General features: G+C 35.4%; 3 protein-coding genes across 3 annotated transcripts; 2 read left to right on the forward strand and 1 right to left on the reverse strand.

The window, feature by feature from the left end:
- The first annotated feature begins 1845 nt into the window (after window positions 1-1845).
- Window positions 1846-4395, forward strand: LOC110879399 (protein BOBBER 1). The gene is made up of 6 exons (XM_022127850.2): window positions 1846-2358; window positions 3225-3397; window positions 3472-3520; window positions 3615-3781; window positions 3876-3959; window positions 4081-4395. Exons 1-6 carry the CDS (start codon window positions 1989-1991, stop codon window positions 4117-4119), a joined length of 882 nt encoding a protein of 293 aa, XP_021983542.1. The 5' UTR covers window positions 1846-1988; the 3' UTR covers window positions 4120-4395.
- A 13233-nt stretch (window positions 4396-17628) lies between these two features.
- On the forward strand, window positions 17629-19697 carry LOC110879401 (G2/mitotic-specific cyclin C13-1). Its single transcript, XM_022127852.2, has 6 exons — window positions 17629-18074; window positions 18337-18569; window positions 18666-18818; window positions 18922-19108; window positions 19199-19333; window positions 19417-19697. Exons 1-6 carry the CDS (start codon window positions 17766-17768, stop codon window positions 19486-19488), a joined length of 1089 nt encoding a protein of 362 aa, XP_021983544.1. The 5' UTR covers window positions 17629-17765; the 3' UTR covers window positions 19489-19697.
- A 59-nt stretch (window positions 19698-19756) lies between these two features.
- LOC110879400 (cytochrome P450 81Q32) lies at window positions 19757-21907 on the reverse strand. The gene is made up of 2 exons (XM_022127851.2): window positions 20791-21907; window positions 19757-20503 (listed from the first exon to the last, which is right to left on the reverse strand). Exons 1-2 carry the CDS (start codon window positions 21694-21696, stop codon window positions 19874-19876), a joined length of 1536 nt encoding a protein of 511 aa, XP_021983543.1. The 5' UTR covers window positions 21697-21907; the 3' UTR covers window positions 19757-19873.
- Window positions 21908-22899: the final 992 nt, after the last annotated feature.

The following is a 22899-nucleotide window of genomic DNA, read 5'->3' on the forward strand; positions in this document are numbered from 1 at the left end:
TGTGGCCTTGTTCTCGGCCGAGACTAGAGAAGGAGAGGGAGAGGGAGAGAGTTTTGTTGTGAAGTGTTGTTTATAAAATGAGATGGTGAACTAGTGGTTAGTGTTTATAACTTCCAACAACAATTTAGTCTGTTGTGTAATGTGTTGTAAAAGAGGCAACATGATCTAATTAACAATTAGAATAAAATCCAAGGGTAGGCCACCCTTGGTGACCGTAAATAGGGGGTATAGATTAGGTTGTAAAGATTAGTTAGTTGAAGTCTAAGGGTTTAGTTAGGATATAAGTTATTATGATGTTATAATAGGTGTTATGATGTTCGGGGATCATAACTAGCTCGGAAATGATAAAACAATGTTTCTAGTGAAAATTTGGTGTTTCGGGTAGTGTCCGGTTGTTCGATTGGTTACATGTTCGTTAAGGTGCTAAACTACGCAGTTTAGTGTGTTACCTTTTGTGACAGTTGTGATTCCCGACACTTAGGAAAGCATTCTGGACCGTTTAATCATATTTCTGCATGATATTTAGTTGTTTAAAAGCTGATTTTTTTGCTGAATTCAATAGTTTATGTGAGTTATAGGCACTTTCCGACACTTAAACTATCTCTAAGAAGGCTGTTTTGTGATCCTTACTTTCCTACACACTATACTAGTGTAACTATTGGTATCTGGCTCATTCTGTGTCTCAATACCATGTCTGTCTATGTACTAAACTCCGTCAGCATTTTTCTGATTTGTCTTATAACTGTGCTAACTTTGTTTCGTGTATCATTTGAATCAATAAGTGTTGCATGCATTAATGATATGACATTTTGCAATATATGATGCACATGTATGCATGATAACAATAATCAGAAAACATTCATGTCACAAATGTTAAATCAGCACAGTCATTAAGCACTAATCATTGACTAATTATTGTACGGATACATGAAAATTTGATAATTGTCACACGAGCGTCGTAGAACAAACAAGGAAAGTGACGACGAGAGTGCTAGTTATTAGAATAAAGTGTAGTTTTCGTCCCTAATGTTTCGTCCAATAGAACACAAGTAAAAATTTAACAAATAACAAGAAATACAAAAACACTCAACTAGTTCTATCGAGATTAGCTAAACGGGAAGATAAATTGTCGACCGATTGAAACATATCCTTGTTTTATCAGAAGTTTGAAATTGAATGAACCGATTGAAGCAAACCCTAGCGAGTTGCCGTCTTGGCGAGTAGCAATAATCGAATAACGATGGCCAATGGGGGGGGGGGTTTGATTAGGGTCTTGTACTTCTGAATCAAATAGCGGGTTGAGACTTGATTATCGATCGACGATTCATATTTTAGTCTTTGAAATTTTGACTCAATTACTCAAATGCACATACAAGTATTGGACTATGGACAATTGGTATTGGATTTCAATTCTAATTACTTAAATGAGTCCTATTTGGATATTGGACCAAACATTGTTGATGTTGGTCTATAGTCATTTCATTAAAAATGATACATACACAAATATATATACATATTAAAAAATAAATCGAGCCAACCGAGCCGAACCGAACTGAGCGGACCTTTGCTCGTGCTCGGTTCGTTTACAAACCGAACCCATCCGAACCGAGTATTTTTTCAATCGAGATGAATCGAACAAGCAAATTCCGAGCATTTTTCAAGCAAACATCGAACAAACGTCGAGCGCCAAACAATTTGAAAAGCCCTAATTGGTAATCCCCCTAGTTGTAATACATAGAGATAATCGAACTGTTTGTTACCACTTTCTAAGATAAATATTTATTATCTCTGGTAACATATAGTTACCATTTATCTATAACAATAAAATACAAAAATAAAACGAGTTCCGGATACTTCTACAAGTCCTGGCGCACATCTTCATCTTCACCTATTAAAACCCTCAACTTCTCTTCATCTCCCCCAATTCGAAACCCTAATCGGCTAATCCTAACCCTAACCCTAACAACAACCTTATTCCAAACAACGCTATGGCCATTCTCTCCGAATACGAAGAGCAACCGGAGTCCGTCAAGACGCCGTTCAACGCCGTTCTTGATTCCTCCGATCCGCTTCAGTTTCTTCAAACGGCGTTCGAGTTTGTTGCTCGTGAAACCGATCTCTTCAAGAAGGATTCGGTGATTAAGGATGTTAATGCTTTGGTTCGTTCGGTAAAGGAGAAGCTTGATGCTGATGAGAGGAAGAGGAAGGAGAAAGCTGTTCCGGTTGCTAGTAACGATGGTGCTGTGAAGAGTGATAATAAGCGTGTGAAGGAGGATGTTTCGTCGGCGTCGCAGTCTGGTAAGGAGCCGGTGGATCAGAAGATGGCGGAGAAGGATGATGATAACAAGGGTTTGAGAGGTATATTTGTGTTTAATTGTTTCATGTTGTTTACTTTATGTATTTGTTTGTTTTTATGATTTTATAACTGTTTATTGATTTAATGTTGTATTTAAGTTATTTTAACATGTATTGGTTCTTTGTGTTGTAGAATGTAGATAGTTATTTGATTGATAGTATAGCATATACTATGGGAATAGTGATGGATAAATGTTTGGCTTTTATGTTGATTTCTCTTTTGGTTACACAGTTTGAATGTGTTATATGTTGGTAATTAGGATAAGTAATGGACTTGTGATTATGCTTTTGCCTTTTGAGTTGATGAATGAATGTATCTGTTTAGTATATTCTTTCATACAAATCTTTTGTAGGAGACGTGCATACTGAGTATTGTTATAGTGCTACCACATGATTGTATGGTGGATATTGAATGATAATGTATTACTTTGAAAACACTGTCTTGTAGCCTAAGATCTTTTGAATAAAAAATCAATGGCCCTGTGATGGGTGGACACTAGTTATTTTGGAGTTTAAATATTCGGAACCCGGCATAAATGATGTACTGAGTTTTTGCTAACATTAGAGCTATATGGGCAGGGGAGAGGGTGTTTTATTATGATGCCATCTCACTTGCATTGTATGGTGTTTGTGCCTTGTCAGCTGGCTAATTAAGTTGTTTTGAACAATGTTGTCCAGAGAGTGTAGCGATGGTTAATTTCCAGTATTTATGTTTGAGATGATAACGGATTCCTGGGGTGTTTTGAGACCTGTTTTACGCACATTCATTTTATTATTTCTTTAATTATTCATCTTCTATCATTCAACTATATATTTGTGGACTTTTTATCTCAAGAACGTTTTTTCATTGCTTTTGAATCTATGTGCAGCTCCAAATAAAGGGAATGGACTGGATATGGAGAACTATTCTTGGATACAGTCATTGCAAGAAGTCAATGTTACCATTCCTGTTCCTCCTGGAACTAAATCAAGATTTGTAGAATGTGAAATCAAGAAAAACCGTATTAAAGTCGGACTCAAGGGCCAGCCTCCAATACTGGAAGTAAGTGTGCTAGTGGCATTTAACTATTTGAATGCAAGTTTTTTTTAAATGCTAAAAGTTTTACTTGTATACAGGGGGAGTTGTACAAGTCTGTCAAGACTGATGATAGTTTCTGGAGCTTAGGTATACTCTTATGTACCATAGTTTAGATAGCTATTTTCTATACGTCTTTTTTCATTGCATTTTATTTACATGCCCACATTTATTTTCTTTTTAGAGGATCAAAAAGCTATCGCAATACTTCTAACCAAACAAGATCAAATGGAATGGTGGAAGTTTTTGGTCAAGGGTGAACCTGAAATCGACACTCAGAAGGTAGAACCTGAGAACAGTAAACTAGCTGACCTGGACCCAGAAACACGATCTACTGTTGAAAAGATGATGGTAGGAAGATACTTAATTACAAATAATAATAATAATTTATTGTTTTCTAAAGAAACAACATTTTCACTAATGTTTCCCAATTGTGTTTTTATAGTTTGATCAGCGACAGAAGCAGATGGGCAAACCAACAAGCGATGAGATGCAGAAACAAGACATTCTGAAAAAATTCATGGCTGAGGTAAATTTTGCTCTTATACACACAAAGTTATTAGTTGACCAATGTAAATTGATCAAAGGTGCTCTACTTTTATTAGTTTTTGTGGTGGGTTGACTTCTAATTTGACTTTAAATATGTTCAGCATCCGGAGATGGACTTTTCAAGGGCCAAGATCAACTGAGGTGAAATATGTGATCAACTACTTGGAAGACAGAGCATTATGTTTTTTGTTTGGTTGTGCAAATGCTTTGGGAGATTTTGTGAGATGGAATTGTTTTCTTGGGAAATAGTAGAATGCTACTTTTTAGTGAAATCTGTTTATAAGAATTTCTTTGTTGTTTTTGCGCTATAGTCTTTATGTGGTTCGATTTATGTTTAAATCTAGTTCTATTATACTCATGCTTGATTCGTGTTTCAATCATCGTATTGTAGCGATTTAAGTGTTTTATAATTTATATCTGGCACAAGTGTTTTATACTTTTTATTCATGCTTGATTTGTGGCTAGACTGGTCCCATCCCCCCTTGTTTTGGAGGACTCACCAAGCTCACTCTTCTTTACCTCTCAGTCAACCAGCTGTCAGGAGGAATCATACCACCTGGCCTTGCCAACTGCTCCTCCTTGACTGACCTCCAGCTGGAGGGTGCTATTCCAAGTGAGCTTGGTATCCTCAAGTTTAAAAACCCTGTATGTGTTCTTCACTGTTTTCGACAGGTGAGGTTCCATTGAGTAGCTGGAAGATTGAAACCTTGCAGAGCCTGCTCATTTATGGAAACAGTCTTTTCGGTGAACTGGTGATGCTACAGCAGTTGGATATTTCTCATAACCATCTAACTGACACTTTAGCATCACTTTCAAAGCTTCGTGTGTTAACCTAACTCAACATCTCTTCACGGGTCCCATAAAAGCAAATTTGCTGAAACTTGTCAGCTCTTCATTCATGGTCTTTGTGTCGATTGTGGCAAGAATAACTGTAGCAGAAAATTTACACCTTGCACCAGTCGTTCAGATGGACAGAAAGGTGTTACCAAGTTCCAAACTGCAATGGTGGCTCTTGGGACATCAGCATTTTTGTTTTCAGTTGTTGGACTTGGACTCATGTTCCGGTCTCGGCAAAGAGAAACATGATATCGAGGAAATGTAGGATGATACAGAGGATGGTTGTTCGTTTCACAAAATAATGGAAGCTACAGATGATCTAAATGACGGGTACATAATTGGGAAAAGGGCCTACAGAATTGTGTATAAGGCTTCATTGGCTCCTGGTGGAGTGTATGCGGTAAAGAAACTAATGTATGGAAGTAGTAAAGAAGGAAGCACAAGCATGGTTCGAGAGATTGAGACAGTTGGGAAGGTGAGACACAGGAATCTTGTGAAATTGGAGGACTTTTGGATGAAAAAAGATTATGGTTTGATATATGTATAATGGTAGTCTTCATGAGGTATATCCACCTCCGTTGTTGGATTGGAGCATTCGTTGCAACATAGCTCTTGGAATCGCCCACGGTTTAGCATATCTCCATTTTGACTGCGACCCACCTATAGTTCACCGAGATATTAAACCCATGAATATTCTTTTGGATGCAGAGTTGGAACCCTCACATTTCAGATTTTGGCATTGCTAAGCTTCTAGATCATCTGCGGTGCTTGTACTACTCAATTCTACACAAGCAAAACTGCATTGATGCACCCATTGTTCTCAGGATTATTCGTCACTTGAGTACCAAGTCCATTCAAATAAGCATCATCCCAAACATTCATGGTGAATTCCAAGCAGTATACGTCCAACATCATTTTATAATCCACATGGGACTTGTTCAAATCACAAGGATGGAGAAGAAGATCATCATCAAATAGATGACAGTCAGAGGTGTTAGAAAATATTTCAATCAAACAGTAAATTAATATAAACTTTATTAATTACCGAGTTATCAGCCAAACCAGTTTGTTCCAACTTGAGCAAACTGATTAAAGAAAGGTAGAAGGAGACTGTCCCGTTATCGGACGAATTTAAAGAACACGCAAAAATTAAAACCAACCTGGCGATTAAGAAAGAAGATCCTTGAACTGCACGGATGACTCCTGTTCTGAAAGGATTTTACGCGCTCGTATTGCTGCGAGCTGCAGCGTAAACTCCCAGGATTTAATACAGAACTTATCTGGTATTCCAACAGCAATGGAAACCAGAAAACGCAGAAGCTAGAGAAGAAACTGAAGTAGGAGGCTGCGAAATTATGTGTAAATAAATGGGTAGCAGGAGGCTTTTATTTATAGGCTGTGATTATACCAAAGAATGAGAAAAACGGGAAGTGGGATAACCATCCAGAACCAACACGTTGACGACACAACTGTGCGCGTCAGAATAGTGGCGTGGTGCAAAAAAGGGAGGTGTGGGAAGGGGCATGGAAGAATGACACGTGACACATATTTAATATTATTATTTTATATTTAAAAGTTATATAAAATCAATTAAATTTAAATTAAGAACATTAATATTAACTAGATTTTTTTGACGTCGCTTGCGGCGAAACAAACCAATGATAATGTAAAACAAACGTTGATTTGAAAATGGAGGGCGTTGTTTAGAAAGCCAAACCGTCAGAATATGTTTGGTTCCGTTCATAATCATACCGTTTTACGATACCAAATACAAAATTTATACCGGAATGTTGAGGGAAAATTAAACACGACTACGTACTTAGATTTTTAGAAAAAGTTAACGAACATAAATTGTTAAAAATATTAAATTTAATGATAAAGGAAACATGATTAAAAAATAAAAAGAAATTATTAAAATAAAAAATTAAATGATATAGAAAACATGGTTTAGGAAAGAAAAAGGAATTGTTAAAAACGAAAATTCTTATGTATATAATTCTTTGATCGCTAAAAAATGACAGCGTAAAGAAAAACAAAACAGAAGAAAAAAACAAAAACACATAAAAAAATAAAATGAAAACAAAGAAAAAGAAAAAAAGGAAATAGATAAAATGAGAAGACAAGATGAGAGGGTCTGAGATGGGTTAAAAATGAGAAAATGTTGGTTTAGGCCTAGATTTGAACTTGTAACCTTGTGTATGGATGGAACTTAAATAGACTAATCAAAACATCAACCACAAACTTTGTTTGTAGTTTACGTATAGAAAGTATATATATATATATAGAGGTCAGTTAACGTACAATACCTCTTATCCTACATTTAGGGATGGCAATCAAACCCGAACCCGCTGGGTAAACCCGAAACCCGACATATTTGGGACGGGTTTATGGTCAGTTAATCGGGTTTGGGGCGGGTTTGGGAATAGTTTTTCTTTTTTTCGCGGGTTTGGGACGGGTTTGGGATTTAGTGATATACCCGTTTACCCGACCCAATTACCCGATAAAGTATACCCGTTTACCCGATTGTATACCCGATATAATTTCTTTTATAATATTAAATATGTATGTATATGATACATCTATTTTTTACACATATAGGTATTTTATTCCGTATACATTGTAGTTATTTGATTTATATTTTTATAAAGACAATACAAAATGTAACCGGTTAGTAGTTACCCGATAGATACCTAATGGGTTTTGAGATGAGTATACCCAACGAGTAATCTTTTTAAATTAACGGGTTTACCCGAAACCCGCGGGTATACCCGATACCCGATGGGTATTTACCCGCTAGAAACCCGACGGGTTTTGGGACGGGTTTGGGACAAACTTATCTAACCGGGTTTGGGTTTGGGATTACCTAAACCCGTCCCAAACCCGACCCATTGCCATCCCTACCTACATTATGTACGCGATGCCCACAGCCGTACGATCTTCAATCCATCAAACGCGGGCAAAACTAATTTATATCATTAAATTAATCAAATTAATATACATAAAACTAAATGCGAAGGATAAAATCGATAATTTCTCTATCAAAATCCCAGCAATTTCGTTCGGTACCTTCTTCTTCTCTAACCGACTCTTCTGCAAATTCAATATCAAAACATAGGAAATTGGTTTACAACATGCGATGTTGGTATTTTTTTTTACAGCATGCAATTTTGATATTAAAAATAACATGCGAACAATAGTGCCATCCACATGCGAATTAATGCCTCTAATTATATTTTTGTCCACATGCGAATTACTGCCATTTCCACATGCGAATTAATGCCTTTAATTATATTTTTGTCTACATGCGAATTAGTGCCATGTCCACATGCGAATTAGTACCATGCACATGCAAAATAGTGCCATGTCCACATGCGAAATTTGTATGTCCCTTATTATATTTTTGTCACATGCGAAATTTTATATGTCTCTAATTAATCCACATGCGAATTAATGCCATGTCCACATGCGAAATTTGTATGTCTCTAATTATATTTTGACGACCCAAACCTAAGAAGGCTAATTTTTGTCCACATGCGAAATTTGTCAACACCACATGCGAATTTATAATAAAAAGGTAACATACACATACGAATTTATTATTATCATGTAAACATGCACATGCGAAATTTTTATTATATACATGCGAATTTTCAATTCTAGATCATAAAGGAATTAAAAAAAGAACTGAGTAACATCGCTCTGATACGATTTAATTCCAGATCATAAAGGGAATTAAAGGAACTGAGTAACATCGCTCTGATGCGAATCATAATTACCCGATAGTGGTGTAACGAATTAATCGGGATCTGGAATTGTCTAATTTGCGCTCGTGCTCTGCTGATTGAATGGAAAGTCTGATATACCCTTATTTAATTAAATTGAATCAGGACACGTGTATGGCTGTAAGCAGCGCGTACATAATGTACGATAAGGAGATTTGTATCATACCCTTTACCCTTTACGTGTATGGCACTATTGTTCGCATGTTATTTTTAATATCAAAATTGCATGCTGTAAAAAAAAATACCTACATCGCATGTTGTAAACCAATTTCCTATGTTTTGATATTGAATTTGCAGAAGAGTCGGTTAGAGAAGAAGAAGGTATCGAACGAAATTGCTGGGATTTTGATAGAGAAATTATCGATTTTATCCTTCGCGTTTAGTTTTATGTATATTAATTTGATTAATTTAATGATATAAATTAGTTTTGCCCGCGTTTGATGGATTGAAGATCGTACGGCTGTGGGCATCGCGTACATAATGTAGGATAAGAGGTATTGTACGTTAACCGACCTCTATATACATATATATATATATATATAGGGAGCCGCTAGAATGAGAACCACCTCGAGTTGTAAGAACCGCGAGAACTACACCCCACGGAGCGCCGTTCGCCGCGATTTTTTTTTACAAGTAGATGTGTGCATTATAAACACGGCCGTAAAAAATCACGGCGAACGGCGCTCCGTGGGGTGTACTTTTTTACACCTCAAGTTTGGTGAAAAAAAAGAAAAAAGAAAAAAAATTAAAAAACACCAAACTTGAGGTGTAAAAAAGTACACCCCACGGAGCGCCGTTCGCCGTGATTTTTTACGGCCGTGTTTATAATGCACACATCTACTTGTAAAAAAAAATCGCGGCGAACGGCGCTCCGTGGGGTGTAGTTCTCGCGGTTCTTACAACTCGGGGTGGTTCTCATTCTAGCAGCCCCCTATATATATATATATATATATATATAAAAGTATATCGTTCGATATGCCTTAACGTACATTGCGTACGTGATGGCAAATCGCAAGTTGTGTTATAAAAAGTCAAAATCGCATGTGTTTTAAAAAACTGAAATCCCATGTTATGTGTATAAACAATGAAATCGCATGTGTGTAAGAAACTAAAAATCGCATGTTGTAAATAAAATGAAATCGCATGTGAAAAAAAAATGGAAGTCGCACGTTATAAACCCAATTTCGCATGTTGATTATGAATCGCGTACACAATGTACATTAAGTGATTTTGTACGTTAATCGGCCTCTCTATATATATAAATTATATTTTGAGATGTAAAAAAATAAAAACATAGTGGATGCCACATGTCATCTACTGATTGGTCAATCAATATCAAATACTATATATTCATGAAGCCTCACTAATAATATATATAACTAGGTTGTTTCCCTGCGCGTCGCGACGGTACGTTATCGCGGACATTTGATCAGTATCGGTTAGGTTCGTTATAGTACTGGTAATGATATTTGTTTATAATCGCAAACAGAGTTGTATAAATAAAAAAATTTGGAATCTGGAACCATAAAAATTAATACAGGTACATGTACCAATGTTGTTCGGTAGGATACGTCGGTTTATCGAAAGCAAAAACAATAAAAATAAATATTGGTACCAATACCGATGTTCGGTAGGTTTCAGTTTGGTTGACTATGGTAGCGGCACAAAACTCATTACCAAACAGAAACCATATAAATGAGTACATGTACAGGTACCGATGTTGTTCGGTACGATGTGGTAGCGATACAATGTCAATTTATCAAAAGACAAAACAATAGAAATAAATACCGGTTTATCAAAAGCAAAAATAATATAAATAAATATTGATACCAATACATATATTATTCGGCCGGTTTCAGTTAATTTTTGGTACGATAGCGGCACGATATCCGTTTCAATAAAATCTATATTGTAATGTTGAAAAAAAAACACAATTAGTTTTGGGTCGATTTAGTACGATAGTGGTATATTACCCGTTTTCAATAAGTTTATACTGCAATGTTAAGAAAATAATCATAGAACACAATTTGTCAGCAAAAATAATAAAAATATACGATAAATAAAATATTATTAAAACAATTGTTTATAAATTGAAAATCACTATGGCAACTTTGTTTTAACATGTATAAATAAATATATATAATAAACATAACTGAATAAAAACCATAAGTTTAAAAAATTACATGAAATTAAAATTACATAAACTTTAATCATCGCCTTCGTCTTCGTCAAGGGTTGTCTCGTGGAACGCTCCAAACGTGCTCAATCAAATCCGCTCGAAGGTTTTGATGTGTTGTGTTATGTTTAATTTCATTTAAATTCGCTTCTTTCTCTTGATCACGGTGCTTGGTTTACCACCGCCTCCTTATAATACTCGCAAATTGCGCATCCGTATGCAAGTTGTGATGTGCCTATTTTTATCGACGTTTTGATATAAATATATTTTCAAAATGAGTTGTGAATGATAATGTAAAAGGAATCAAAGCACATACATACAATAGTGATTCAATCTTGTGGCGTAGACCGTATGCAAGTTTTGTGGATCTTCAGTTTCTACAAGGATATTTATGCGTTATACCCGCTATGTATTTACAAAATATATGCTATCTAGTAGTAGGCTATTCATATTGTGTCTAATACACATACAAAAACCAATCTTAGGCCATGCGTTGCCGGTTAACGATGAAGACTTGGGCGAGCCATGTTAGATTGTTAACGGGCGGCACACGAGCCTTCGTTAACAGCGTCGCCGCGAACATTTTGGCGGAGAATGGAGATGAATGTGAACGCTGTATGTGGGCCATCTTTGGTAAATATAGCCATTGGGTTTGGGTGGGAAGTTGGGTTATATCACACCCTGACTTTTGCGGAAGCGTGATTACGGTGTGACTTTCTTAATACCATTGCATTCAATCCTAACAACAACTATGTGATAAAAACCATAGATGGTCATCCATTAAACTAAGTTTAGAAGCAAAGCAACGACATTGTTTTAAGACATAAAATTTCAAACTCAAGTACAACCCATGCAACTTGTTTAAGAGTTCACAAAGACTCGACAAAAGATACTATATAAAACCGGGATTTGGGAGACGTGTCTCGTCCAGGAATAAGACATGCTGACCAAACCCTAAAACAACGGATGACATCATTTATTCTTAACGCATCTTGAAACATTCAACGCCCACCAGATCCATTGTTAATTCCCTGAAATACATGTAGTTTTAAAACATCAACAAAAGTTGAGCGAGTTCATGTGTTTGTTTGTGTGTGTGAATAAACCTTTGATATTATTGTATGTATGTAAGTTTTGTAAATCTCGGTATGAAAGCAAAACAAGGAAACAGATCGATTAATGGTTTGCAAGGCCATTAACATACGTGCAACGGCGTAGGAAGGCTCAAGCCTAGCAGATTTGTACCAGGCCTCCGGCTGTAAGGTATAGTCACCTCATGGGTCACCCTGGTCCACACGGGTGTGGGCTCGCTACACCCAAATAGATCTATCACTCATACCCCTCGGTCCTAACACGAGGATTAATGGTCTTAAGAGTGCGCCTACCCATTCACATGATCTACTGTACTTTCCAAAGCTAACCATACCAATTGAAATTGTTTGTAATCATTTTGTAACATGTACTTCACCCCCGAAGTTATAAAACAAAACAGTTTAAAGAAAAGGGGGACATGAACTCACAGTCTTGCGTCTTCAACAATCGCAACTCAAGCTCCTTCGGTAAACACGACTACCTACAATGTACTAATGTCTATTAGACGAACGGGTCGTGCCTTAATTTAGTATTTGTTAGTGTCTTTGAGTTACGTTCTTTGTATCTTCGACATTATCTCAAGTTATATAATTATTTGTTAAAATAATTAATGTTTTAACTTAAATTATATCTATTAAATTTTGGAATAATTGTTAAATCAATTATTTTAACTTAATACTTCTCAGGTATCTGTACTTGCATTTCCTCCCCAAGGATGGGGGTATCTGTATTCGTATTCTTATACTTGTATATTTTTGCCATGCATGAGGGTAGTATTCCGGTGTGTATTTATACGTACGACGATACGTATTTTTATTGTATTCATTAAGTATTCTTATACTTAATTTCGTATTAATTTTTCCGGAATATTATCTTTAGTAAAAGTCCACCAATATATATTTCCAAAATGTATATTGTGATAAATATTATTTAGAAAAATTATTTATGATTCTTCTTTTGGCAAAAATATTCGTATTCTCTCATAAGTCTCAAAGATAATATATTTTCATGCCCAACTTGTAAAATATATATATAAACTCATTTTTCTCAAAAAATGATATATTTCATATTTATTCGAGAAAATATATCTTTCATCTCAAAAATATTGTACTTCGTGTTTGTGTAAGAAAATATATATTTCTTAAAAATAATATATTTCCTAAAAATCTCAAGAAAATATATATATTCATACATGTCAAAAATAATATATTTTTCCCTTGTCAAAATATGATATATTCTTGTAGTAATTGTAAAAATCATATTTTCATTTCCTTGGTGTCCAAAATATTATTTACCAAAATATACTTTGTGAATAATTTCCGGAATATTTTGTAAGTCTTATTCCATAGTTCGGTTTTCACCAATATTTTTGTGTAAATGTGTATATTCATTCTTTGGAATTTTGGTAATATTTTTGGATAGTAATCATTGGTATTTTGATGTGTTATATTATTTCATGTCCTAAAATAATATAACTAATACACAAAATATACAAACAATCACACACATAGTGTCTTCTAAATATATATATATACTAAATACATATTTAGTCACTTTTAATTATAAAAACCAACCTCCAATATTTATATTTTTGTAACAAAAAATTATGGCAAAGTTTATGCAACAATTTATAATTGAAAATACACTTGCAAGTGCATGTTTATAAATATTTTTCTAAGTGTTCAAATTTTTAGAAAATTTTGCCATGGTTTCCCCTAAAAATGGAGGTTTCCATGCTTTCAAGCATATCATTTTCTTTTGTAGAAATCATCAAAATCAATCCACAATCAACAATAAACAACCTTTACTTACCAATCTTGCCAAAATCATGCATATTCTACTACTTCATGAACTTGAATATTTGTAAAAATTTGTAGTCACTTACTAGTGTTATTAGTAAGCATTGTTATCCTTTAAAGTGTGATTAGTTCTTTAAAAACTTCATTTTTAAAGAATATGGATGTTTACAACTTGTGATCATCATTTCTAAAAATGTTTCCTTATGAAATCTTTTTGTTACACAAGTGTTTCTACACTTGTTTAACCACCAAAAATAATGTTTGTTTATGTAAGAACCAAGATTTAGTAAAACTTATGTTTTTAACTTGGTTTCTTTGAAAACTCATCCATAGATCTTTAGATCTATGTGACTAACAACTTACATTGATCACTATTTTTCAAGAAATCCATGTATTCTTCCAAGTTCATGATCTTTGTGTGGATGATCTATCATCCTACAATATTTCTACTTTCTCATCTTGCTAGATTATGTTTTTAATCATGATCTAGCAAGATCATATGATGATCTACATAATACACATGAACAAACAACAAACAACAATCAACAAGCAAATCAACACATAAATAACTTAGTTTCTTCATTAAACATGCTTATGTTCAAGTTTACATTTTATGATCTTTAGTGTTCTTCAAGATTATAAGTATGATTCTTCTTTTAACCACTTACAATAGAAGTAAACTAGCAAGATCAAGACTCTTACCACTAGCACAAGGCTAAGGATGATCAAGTGAATAAATGAGATGGATAAAAGCAAACAAGAGAGGTTCTTGAATTTTCGAAAGCTCCTAGCTTCCTTGTATGATCTCTAACACCTTTGTATATATGTAGAATGTATGAAGAGTCTCGGCCGAGAGCTCCAAGGGAGAGAGGAGAAGATGTGTGTTTTTCTAGTGTGTGTGAAATAATCTCATGGTCTTGCATATTCTTTTATAAACCAAGTTCAACATTCTAACTCTTGTGTAATGTGTCATTAGAGGGGGAACAATATCCATTTTTAATATTGAAATAAAATCTTGAGGTATGGGGTGAGGCATGGGCCGATTAGTAGGTGGGGGGGGGGGTATGTAGAGTAGGTTTAACTAGATTAGTTAGTTTAAGGTAAAAATTCAAGTATATAGGTAGTTACTTAGTTACTTGATATTTTATAGGGTGTTATGATGTTCGGGGACCATAACTAGCTTGGTAATGTTAAAACAGTGCTTCTAGTGTAAATTTGATGTTTCGGGTATTGTCCGGTTGTTCGGTTGGTTACTGGTTCGTTAAAGTGCTAAACTTTGCAGTTTAGTGTGCTTTATGTACCTTTTCGTGACACTTTTGATTCCCGACACTTAGGAAAGCATTCAGGACCATTTAACCATATTTCTGCATGATATTAGATTGTTAAAATGATGATTTTTGATGAATTCAGTACTTTGGATGAGTTTTAGGCACTTTCCGACACTTAAACTATCACTTAGAAAAGCAGTTTTGTGATCCTTACTTTCCTACACACTATACTAGTGTCATACTTGGTTTCTGGCTCATTCTGTGTCTCAATGCACTGTCTGTCTATGTGCTGAGTTTTGTCAGCACTTTCCTGATTTATCAGATAACTGTGCTAACTTTGTCTAGTGCATCATTTGAATCAATAAGCTATCATGCAATAATGATATGACATCAAGCAATATGTGATGCACATGTATATGGCAGTAATCAGAAAACAGTTAATTGCAATTCAGCACAGTCATTAAACACTAATCATGGTTAATTAATTGTACGGATACCTGAATTTTTGACAGTTGTCACAGGTTAGGTCACTTAATATAAAAAATTCTAGAGGTTTTAAAATTAAAGAAGAGAAGTTGCCGGTTTTCAAATTAAGAAGACGATGTTTGAAGTTTATAAAAATGATCTTTCAGTCTCTGCACTTTGATTTTAGGAAAAAATGGTTTTAAACTTTAAAACCTTTAATATTTCAAGTTTCCAAAAAAGCTATTTTAGTCCTTGAAGTTTTGTTTGTTAAATATCTAATTTGGATCTTTTATAAAACCCGAATTTTGTAATGTTGTAGTTTTTATGTTTTTAAATGTATTTTATTATTATTTTTTAATTAAACAAAAAATAATTGAATAATGATTGTTAAATGATTGCGACTTAGTTAACCCACAATGCCCAGTTAATAAAAAAAATCAGCTAATGACACTGTGCTGAGTTGGCGCTGACGTGGCTGCAATTTTTCTTTGTTAATGAAAAATGTAATTAACCGACAACACATAGTTTTTAAAAATCCTAATCTAGAAATTAACATTAGGGGTGTGCAGAATTCGATTCGAATTCGAAATTCGATTCGATTATCTAGAATTCGTTTCGATTATAAGAATTCGAATTCGATTCAATTCGAGTCAAGTAAAACGAATACGAATTTATAATTTCAAATTCGATTCGATTCGAAATTCAAATAAAAATTATACAATTTTATTTATTATTTTTATATATAATACATATATAACTTTTATTGCGCTATACTATAAACTATTTTCAAAATTTATTCCTAGTATTAAAATTACCCATTACCAAACCAACTACATGGCCCATAACTAAAACCTAAGTAACAAATCTATCAATAGTTTTCTAACCCTAAAAATATTAACTTGTAATGTGGAGTGGTTATTTCTGACTTCTCGTTCTAAATTTTAGACTTATGATACTTTATTTAAAACTTTTTAATGTGATATCGTGTTTTATGGCAGCTTTAAACTTTATGTTTTATTTTGATAGCTTTTACATGTTTTAAAAGAATCGGAATCAAATCGAATTTATTTGAATTCGAATTTTTAATCGAATACGAATTGGGTTTTTTATTCGAATTCGATTGGGTAGGTTTAATCGAATTCGAATTCAAGGGAAAATAAAAATTATTCAAATATTTCGATTCGAATAATTCAAAAATTCGATATTTGATTCGATGAACACCCCTAATTAACATACTTTTATATATATATATATATATATATATATATCAAACTTACAATACCATTTGTAGTATATTATAAGGTTATACACATGTAATAATAAATAATACTTATTCAGCTATATTTCCTACATCTACATTTTACATGGCAGGGAATAGTGTTTCCCTGCCATTGGTCGAAATGCGTGGCCGCCGGCCGACAATACACCATTGGATTAACAAGTTTATTATTTTTTATCCACTTTAAATTTACGTTTTTGTTCCCAGTTTAAAATTACGTTTTCGTCCCAAGTTAAAAAAGTAATTACCCTGTTGCTCACAACTAAAAATTACGAATATGCCCTCGGTTCAAATATTACGATTTTACCCCCCGCCTCAAAATTACGCTTTTACATCAGTTTATTATTTTACACTCAATTTAAAATTACGTTTTTGCCCCAGTTTAAATTTACGTTTTTGCCCCCAGTTCAAACTAAAAATATGCTTTTGCCTCCAGCTAAAAATTACGATTTCCCCTTGGTTCAAAATTACGCTTGCACCCTCAATTCAAAATTACGTTTTTCCCCCAATTAAAAATAAAATTATGGTTTTCTTCTACCTAAAAGTTAAGAATTTACCCCGCTAAAAATTACGATCTTGTTGTCGTTTTAGTTTTCCTTTCTAACAAAATTATAGTACTGTTTTTTTAATTGATTGAAAATTATTTGGTCATCGGCCCGCACCGCGGGCGAGACATTAACTAGGTTCACAACAAAATAATCATGAGAGAGAAGTTTTGTGCAAAACTTTCGAAAATAGATCCACGAAATATGAAAGAGTTTAAACTCAAAATGAATTATTTCAAGTAGTCCGCTCAAACCTCAATTGAATCTTCCAAATCTTTTCTCTCCTTCCCCCCCGCCACCTCATCAATCCGAATCCCATGACTAAAAGACCCACTTTCCCACGTGTCATCTCCTTATTCGTCCCTAAAAAAATTCAACCAAAAACACACACCCCCTTGCAAATTTTCCCAAAATTCAATTTGTTTCAAAACCCATCACAAATGGCGGCATCTTTCTCCTTTAAACACACACCATTTTCACACATCTCCCCCCATCAGTTTTTCTGTTGTGTTTGATTCGTTAAACAATAAAACATTTTAACTCATGGCTGATCAGGAGAACAACAAGAGGGTTACACGGATGGCTAAGAAGAGAGCCATGGAAGCAATCGAGTCCCAGTTGCAACCGGTGAACAAGAAGCGGGTGGTTTTGGGTGAGATCTCCAACAATACGGTGTCGTTTAGACGTGAGACTGTTAAATCTGTTACTGTTAAGGCCCAGAAGCAGAAATGTAGATCGAAAAAGGTGAAGAAGCCTCAAGTATTTGCGGATACTAATAATGAGAAATCAAGTGATCCCCAGATGTGTGAAGCTTATGTTTCTGATATTTATGAGTATCTTCATAATATGGAGGTTTGTAAAATTTCCTTTTGCATTTAATTCAATTAATCGATTGATTTAATTTGTTAATTTTAGGGTTTACTGTTTGTGTTGTATAATTGTTGTTTACTGTTAAATCAAAACATAGTGTTGGGTGGTTTATGATTGAATTGGATTGTTATTTTTATCATCAAAGTTATTAACTAACTGGATTTAGGGTTTTTATGGAAAATGGATTTATACATATATTTGGAAAAGTATTGAAGTTCTGCGTTTATTTTATTTGTGGATTTAGAGAGAGGCACATAGAAGACCGATAGCGGATTACATCGAGAAAGTGCAGAAGGATGTTGGTATAAATATGAGGGGGGTATTAATTGATTGGTTGGTGGAAGTTGCTGAGGAGTATAAGCTTCTTTCGCACACTTTGTATCTCACCGTCTCGTACATAGATAGATTCTTATCTGTAAATGTGCTTAACAGAAAGAGGCTGCAACTTCTTGGTGTTTCTTCGATGCTCATCGCAGCGTAAGTGGTTTGGTATTTTTGTGGTTGATATGTTTTTTTCTAAATGAATTGGGATTGGTTGTTGAATACGAATTGTATGCATTTTTGGTACAACAGAAAATATGAAGAAATTAGCCCCCCGCATACGGAAGATTTCTGTTACATCACGGATAATACTTACACGAAGCAAGAGGTTGTGAAAATGGAAGCTGATGTGCTTAAAGCTCTCAAATTTGAAATGGGCAATCCGACAGTTAAATCTTTCCTTAGGTATGAATTGAAACAATCGAGAATCTAGATATAATAACGCAAGATTACGTGTTCATTAACTATAAACTAATTGGTGTTACCCTTTTGACTTGTTGATTAACAGAAGAATTACCATGGTTGCTCAAGAAGATTATGCACTAAGCTCGTATATGCAGTTAGAGTTCTTGGGTTATTATTTGGCTGAGTTAAGTTTATTAGAGTATGGTTGCCTCAAGTTTTTGCCTTCCATGGTAGCTGCGTCTGTTATCTTTCTTTCACGATTCACACTCAAACCAAGGGCACATCCATGGGTAAGAACACGCGGCCTAAATTCACTCATTTTAATTGAAAAAGGGTCTGGAATTCTTTTTCCTTATAATAATATGTATTCACATTTACAGAATCCGGCTTTGGAGCAACTCTCTGGATACAAGCCATCCGACTTGAAAGAATGTGTTCAAATTTTACATGATCTACAATCGGGTAGAAGAGCAGGCAATCTGGTGGCAGTTAGAGAAAAATACAAGCAACATAAGGTATGTGTAACACTCTTATGGTTTGCAACATGTTTTTTGTATTTTCTTTAATCTGATTACATATTTTTAATTTTTCTGCACAGTTCAAATGCGTATCTGCATTGTCATCTCCATCGACAATACCGGCTTCCTTTTTTGATGATGTCAAAGAATAAGTGTTTTTGCATAGTATAAATGTAAATGAAGATTAATGGTCTGATGATCACAAGCAGCTTGATTAGAAGAGGGATTCGTCTTTGACTTTCCTAACACGATCTAGAAGTATTGACTGACATTGTTCTTTTATGTATGCAATTGTTGATAAAGGTCAGAATTTTGGTTGTTTCGGATCGTAGTGTATGATATATAGATTGTTTTGTTAGTATGAGTTGATTTGACTTAGGTGGTCTTTGAAAAATAGACTAGATCCTATGTTCACAAGAATTTCCAAAGAAAAATAATTATTTATGATACTTTCATACAGATTGATATACAAACCAAAATGAGTGTTTTTAGGAACATGTAACCACAAGTGTAATAACTAACAAGAAGTGATGAATCTCATGATCTTAAGCCCGCTAGTAAATTGCATGTCACTGGACGTGGTCTACACTTAGCTATTAACGGTTGAGCTTTGGGCATTGTGAGTCCCGGACCTTCGGTCATATCAATCAACTCTTCACTAATTCTTTCCCAATCAAAGCATTGTATAAGCAACCCCAACGTTAACCCAACTATATGCATGGCTAGTCCTTCTCCTGGGCAGCTTCTCCTTCCAAACCCAAACGGCATGAACCTAAATCCATCTCTTGTTCTACCTTCTAACCCTTCAAACCTTTCTGGTTTAAACATCTCAGGGTCCTTCCACAAGCTAGGGTCATGATGTATAGCCCATTGATTCACGATCAGCATGGTTCCACGTGGGATGTGATAGCCTCCGAACACACAATCATCTGATGACTCATGAGGTACCAGTAACGGGCCTGCAGGGTACATTCGCATAGTCTCGTTCACTATACAAAGGAGGTAAGGTAGGTTGGCCATGTCTGATTCCTCAACAAGGCGGTCTTTCCCTACGTGAGTATCGATTTCGTCCCGCGCCTTATTTAGCACATGTTTATGGTTAAGCAAAAGGGAGAATGCCCATTCCATGGTTGCAGTAGAAGTATCTGTACCTGCTGTCAGTAGGTTCTGCTCATAAAAATAATATATTTAGTTCAAAGACTGAATTTTTATGCTCCAGATTGTTCACTATATATAGAGTCATACTGTGTTTGTTCAAAACTAATAATAGGTGACAACCATAGAAAAGACTGTATAATGCACCTGGACATATTGCATAGTAGATAATCAAGGTAGTATGACGGTTACATATTGTCTTATGTATCATGTTGATAAAACGATATACAAGTGCATTATAAAGTTCTTACGTATCTCATAATATTATTAGTGTCAAAATACAGGGACTGTGATCTTACCAGCACAAAGCTTTTAATAAGTTTATCAGTATAGTATTCCGGATCAGCTTCTTGTAGCTGCAACAACACTTCAATCATGGTATTCTTCTTCTTCTTCTTACTACTATCATCATTTCCCACTTGTTCCATAACCCCTTTTCTAAGATGATCAACCAACCCTTGAATAAACAAATCTCTCTTCCTCTGCAACGCAATCATCTTCTTCTCCAACCCATTCACTCCAAACCAATTCAAAACTGGCAAATAATCCCCTAAATTCGAAGCACCCGACACCAAAAACGACTCCTTAACTATCTCCTTAAACCGTTTCCCTTCTTCCCCCTCATTATTCCCGCCAAAAAATCTTTTCCCGGATATCATCCTCATCATCATGTTCATCGTCATTTCACTGAACAACAAACTTAAATTCACCGGACAAGAACATGTTGACATCAGCTTCTGAACCAAAAGTCTTGCTTCATCTGTGCGTATATCGTGTAACTCGTTAAGCCGGTGAGATGATAAGATCTCAACGGTGGATATTCGACGAAGGTTACGCCAGTGATCGCCGTATGGCGCCCAGCCGAAGCTGGTGTAGTTGTAGCCGAGAATCTTGCCTGCTAAAAACCGAGGGCGGTTGGCAAAAACGATGTCGTTTTTGGTGAAACATTCTTCGGCGGCGGTAGGGGAGGAGATTAAGAGGACACGGCGGGTTCCGAAGCGGAGAAAGAGGATTGGGCCGTGTTTGGAGGAGATTTTAGCGAGTGTTCTGTAGAGAGGTTTTTTTAAAAGGTAGAGGTGGCCGATGATGGGGAGGGTGGGGAAGACGGTGGGTGGGAGAGTGGTGGTGCTGCGGCGGAGGAGACCACCGGTGAGGAGGAAAGCGGTGGTGAGTAGTAGTGCGAGGGTGATGAAGAGATAATCCATCGAGGAATGAGTGGGGACGAGTCTTGTGGTGGGATGGGTGGTGGGATGGGATGGGGGTACACAATGAATAATATTAAGATAAACCTATCTGGTGTCACCGCACAACAATAATTGAGTTAAAATATGATATATAGTATTTTCAGTTGCATGTAAACGGCACCAAAAATAATTTTTTTATGAGACTGAGTGTAGCGGATGTGTTAAAGCCGTCACAATAGCGATGTTACCCAATTGCGATATATAGTATTTTCGGTTGCAAGTAAACGGCACCAAAAATAACTTTACAAGGCTGATGAGTGTGAAGGAGGCTAGTCATTTGGGGATGATCCGTCACATGGCCCACATCATCGGGTGTGAGGGATGAGCCACGAGGAATGGTATGTGTGTGTGTTGGATAAGGAATGGAGGGTCGTCGCAATAGGCTTTGGGAGGACGGAGACGACGGGAACGGGCCCAAGGAGGCGGTGTTGCCGGTTCATGCTTGGCCTTGACGGGCAGGGGACGCACCCCACACCATGTAGCCTAAATAAGAACGAGTGTAGCGGAGGTGTTGAAGCTACTACAATAGTGATGTCACCTAATTGTGATGTTAAACACTGCTCCACACAGCTAAATATGGGCGTCAAAGAAGCTCGTTGCCAAAGGAACAACGAGTATGAATGAGACAAGTGGTGGAGGGAACTACATAATAAACACCGACTTTTTTTTAAAGGCAAATTTATTATATATTATTTTCTTTTATTTAATTTATACTTTAGTAGTTGTACAATAATCACAAATTTTTATTTATTATATATTATTTTCTTTTATTTAATTTATAGTTTAGTAATTATCCAATTGTAATCATTAACTAAAAATTTCTAGAGTAAGAGCATCAACGCTACTAGAGTTTTTAAATACATCATCTCAGTTGCACACAATATTTCTATCATTCTTGAAAAACGAACACTCATTTTTCTACAATGCTACCTCCGTTTTCAAATACTCACTTTTTATTTAGAGAAATTATAAAATAATGTTGTTTTTGTGTACCAAAGACGTAGTGCTTTAGCTGTACCCGACCTTCTCTAGGGGAGATCGCTAGTTGAAGTCTCGTTCGTTACAAAATGTCATGTGCACAGTGGACCTTTGGGTGGTAGGTTTCTTCTGGAATTGGTGACGCGGACGTGGGTTGCCTTTTGCCTATAGGTGTACCCATGTGGC

Source organism: Helianthus annuus, chromosome 9 (assembly GCF_002127325.2).
Source record: "Helianthus annuus cultivar XRQ/B chromosome 9, HanXRQr2.0-SUNRISE, whole genome shotgun sequence".
NCBI lineage: Eukaryota > Viridiplantae > Streptophyta > Magnoliopsida > Asterales > Asteraceae > Helianthus > Helianthus annuus.

Excerpts from the sequence above, each read along its gene's own strand:
- LOC110879399 (XM_022127850.2), top strand. The coding sequence starts at position 1,989 with ATGGCCATTCTCTCCGAATACGAAGAGCAACCGGAGTCCGTCAAGACG. Across the intron at positions 2,359-3,224 it reads TGATAACAAGGGTTTGAGAG|CTCCAAATAAAGGGAATGGA; the intron begins GTATATTTGTGT and ends ATCTATGTGCAG. Across the intron at positions 3,398-3,471 it reads GCCAGCCTCCAATACTGGAA|GGGGAGTTGTACAAGTCTGT; the intron begins GTAAGTGTGCTA and ends ACTTGTATACAG.
- LOC110879401 (XM_022127852.2), top strand. The coding sequence starts at position 17,766 with ATGGCTGATCAGGAGAACAACAAGAGGGTTACACGGATGGCTAAGAAG. Across the intron at positions 19,109-19,198 it reads AACCAAGGGCACATCCATGG|AATCCGGCTTTGGAGCAACT; the intron begins GTAAGAACACGC and ends TCACATTTACAG. Across the intron at positions 19,334-19,416 it reads AAAAATACAAGCAACATAAG|TTCAAATGCGTATCTGCATT; the intron begins GTATGTGTAACA and ends TTTTCTGCACAG.
- LOC110879400 (XM_022127851.2), bottom strand. The coding sequence starts at position 21,696 with ATGGATTATCTCTTCATCACCCTCGCACTACTACTCACCACCGCTTTC. Across the intron at positions 20,504-20,790 it reads TTATTAAAAGCTTTGTGCTG|AACCTACTGACAGCAGGTAC; the intron begins GTAAGATCACAG and ends TTTTATGAGCAG.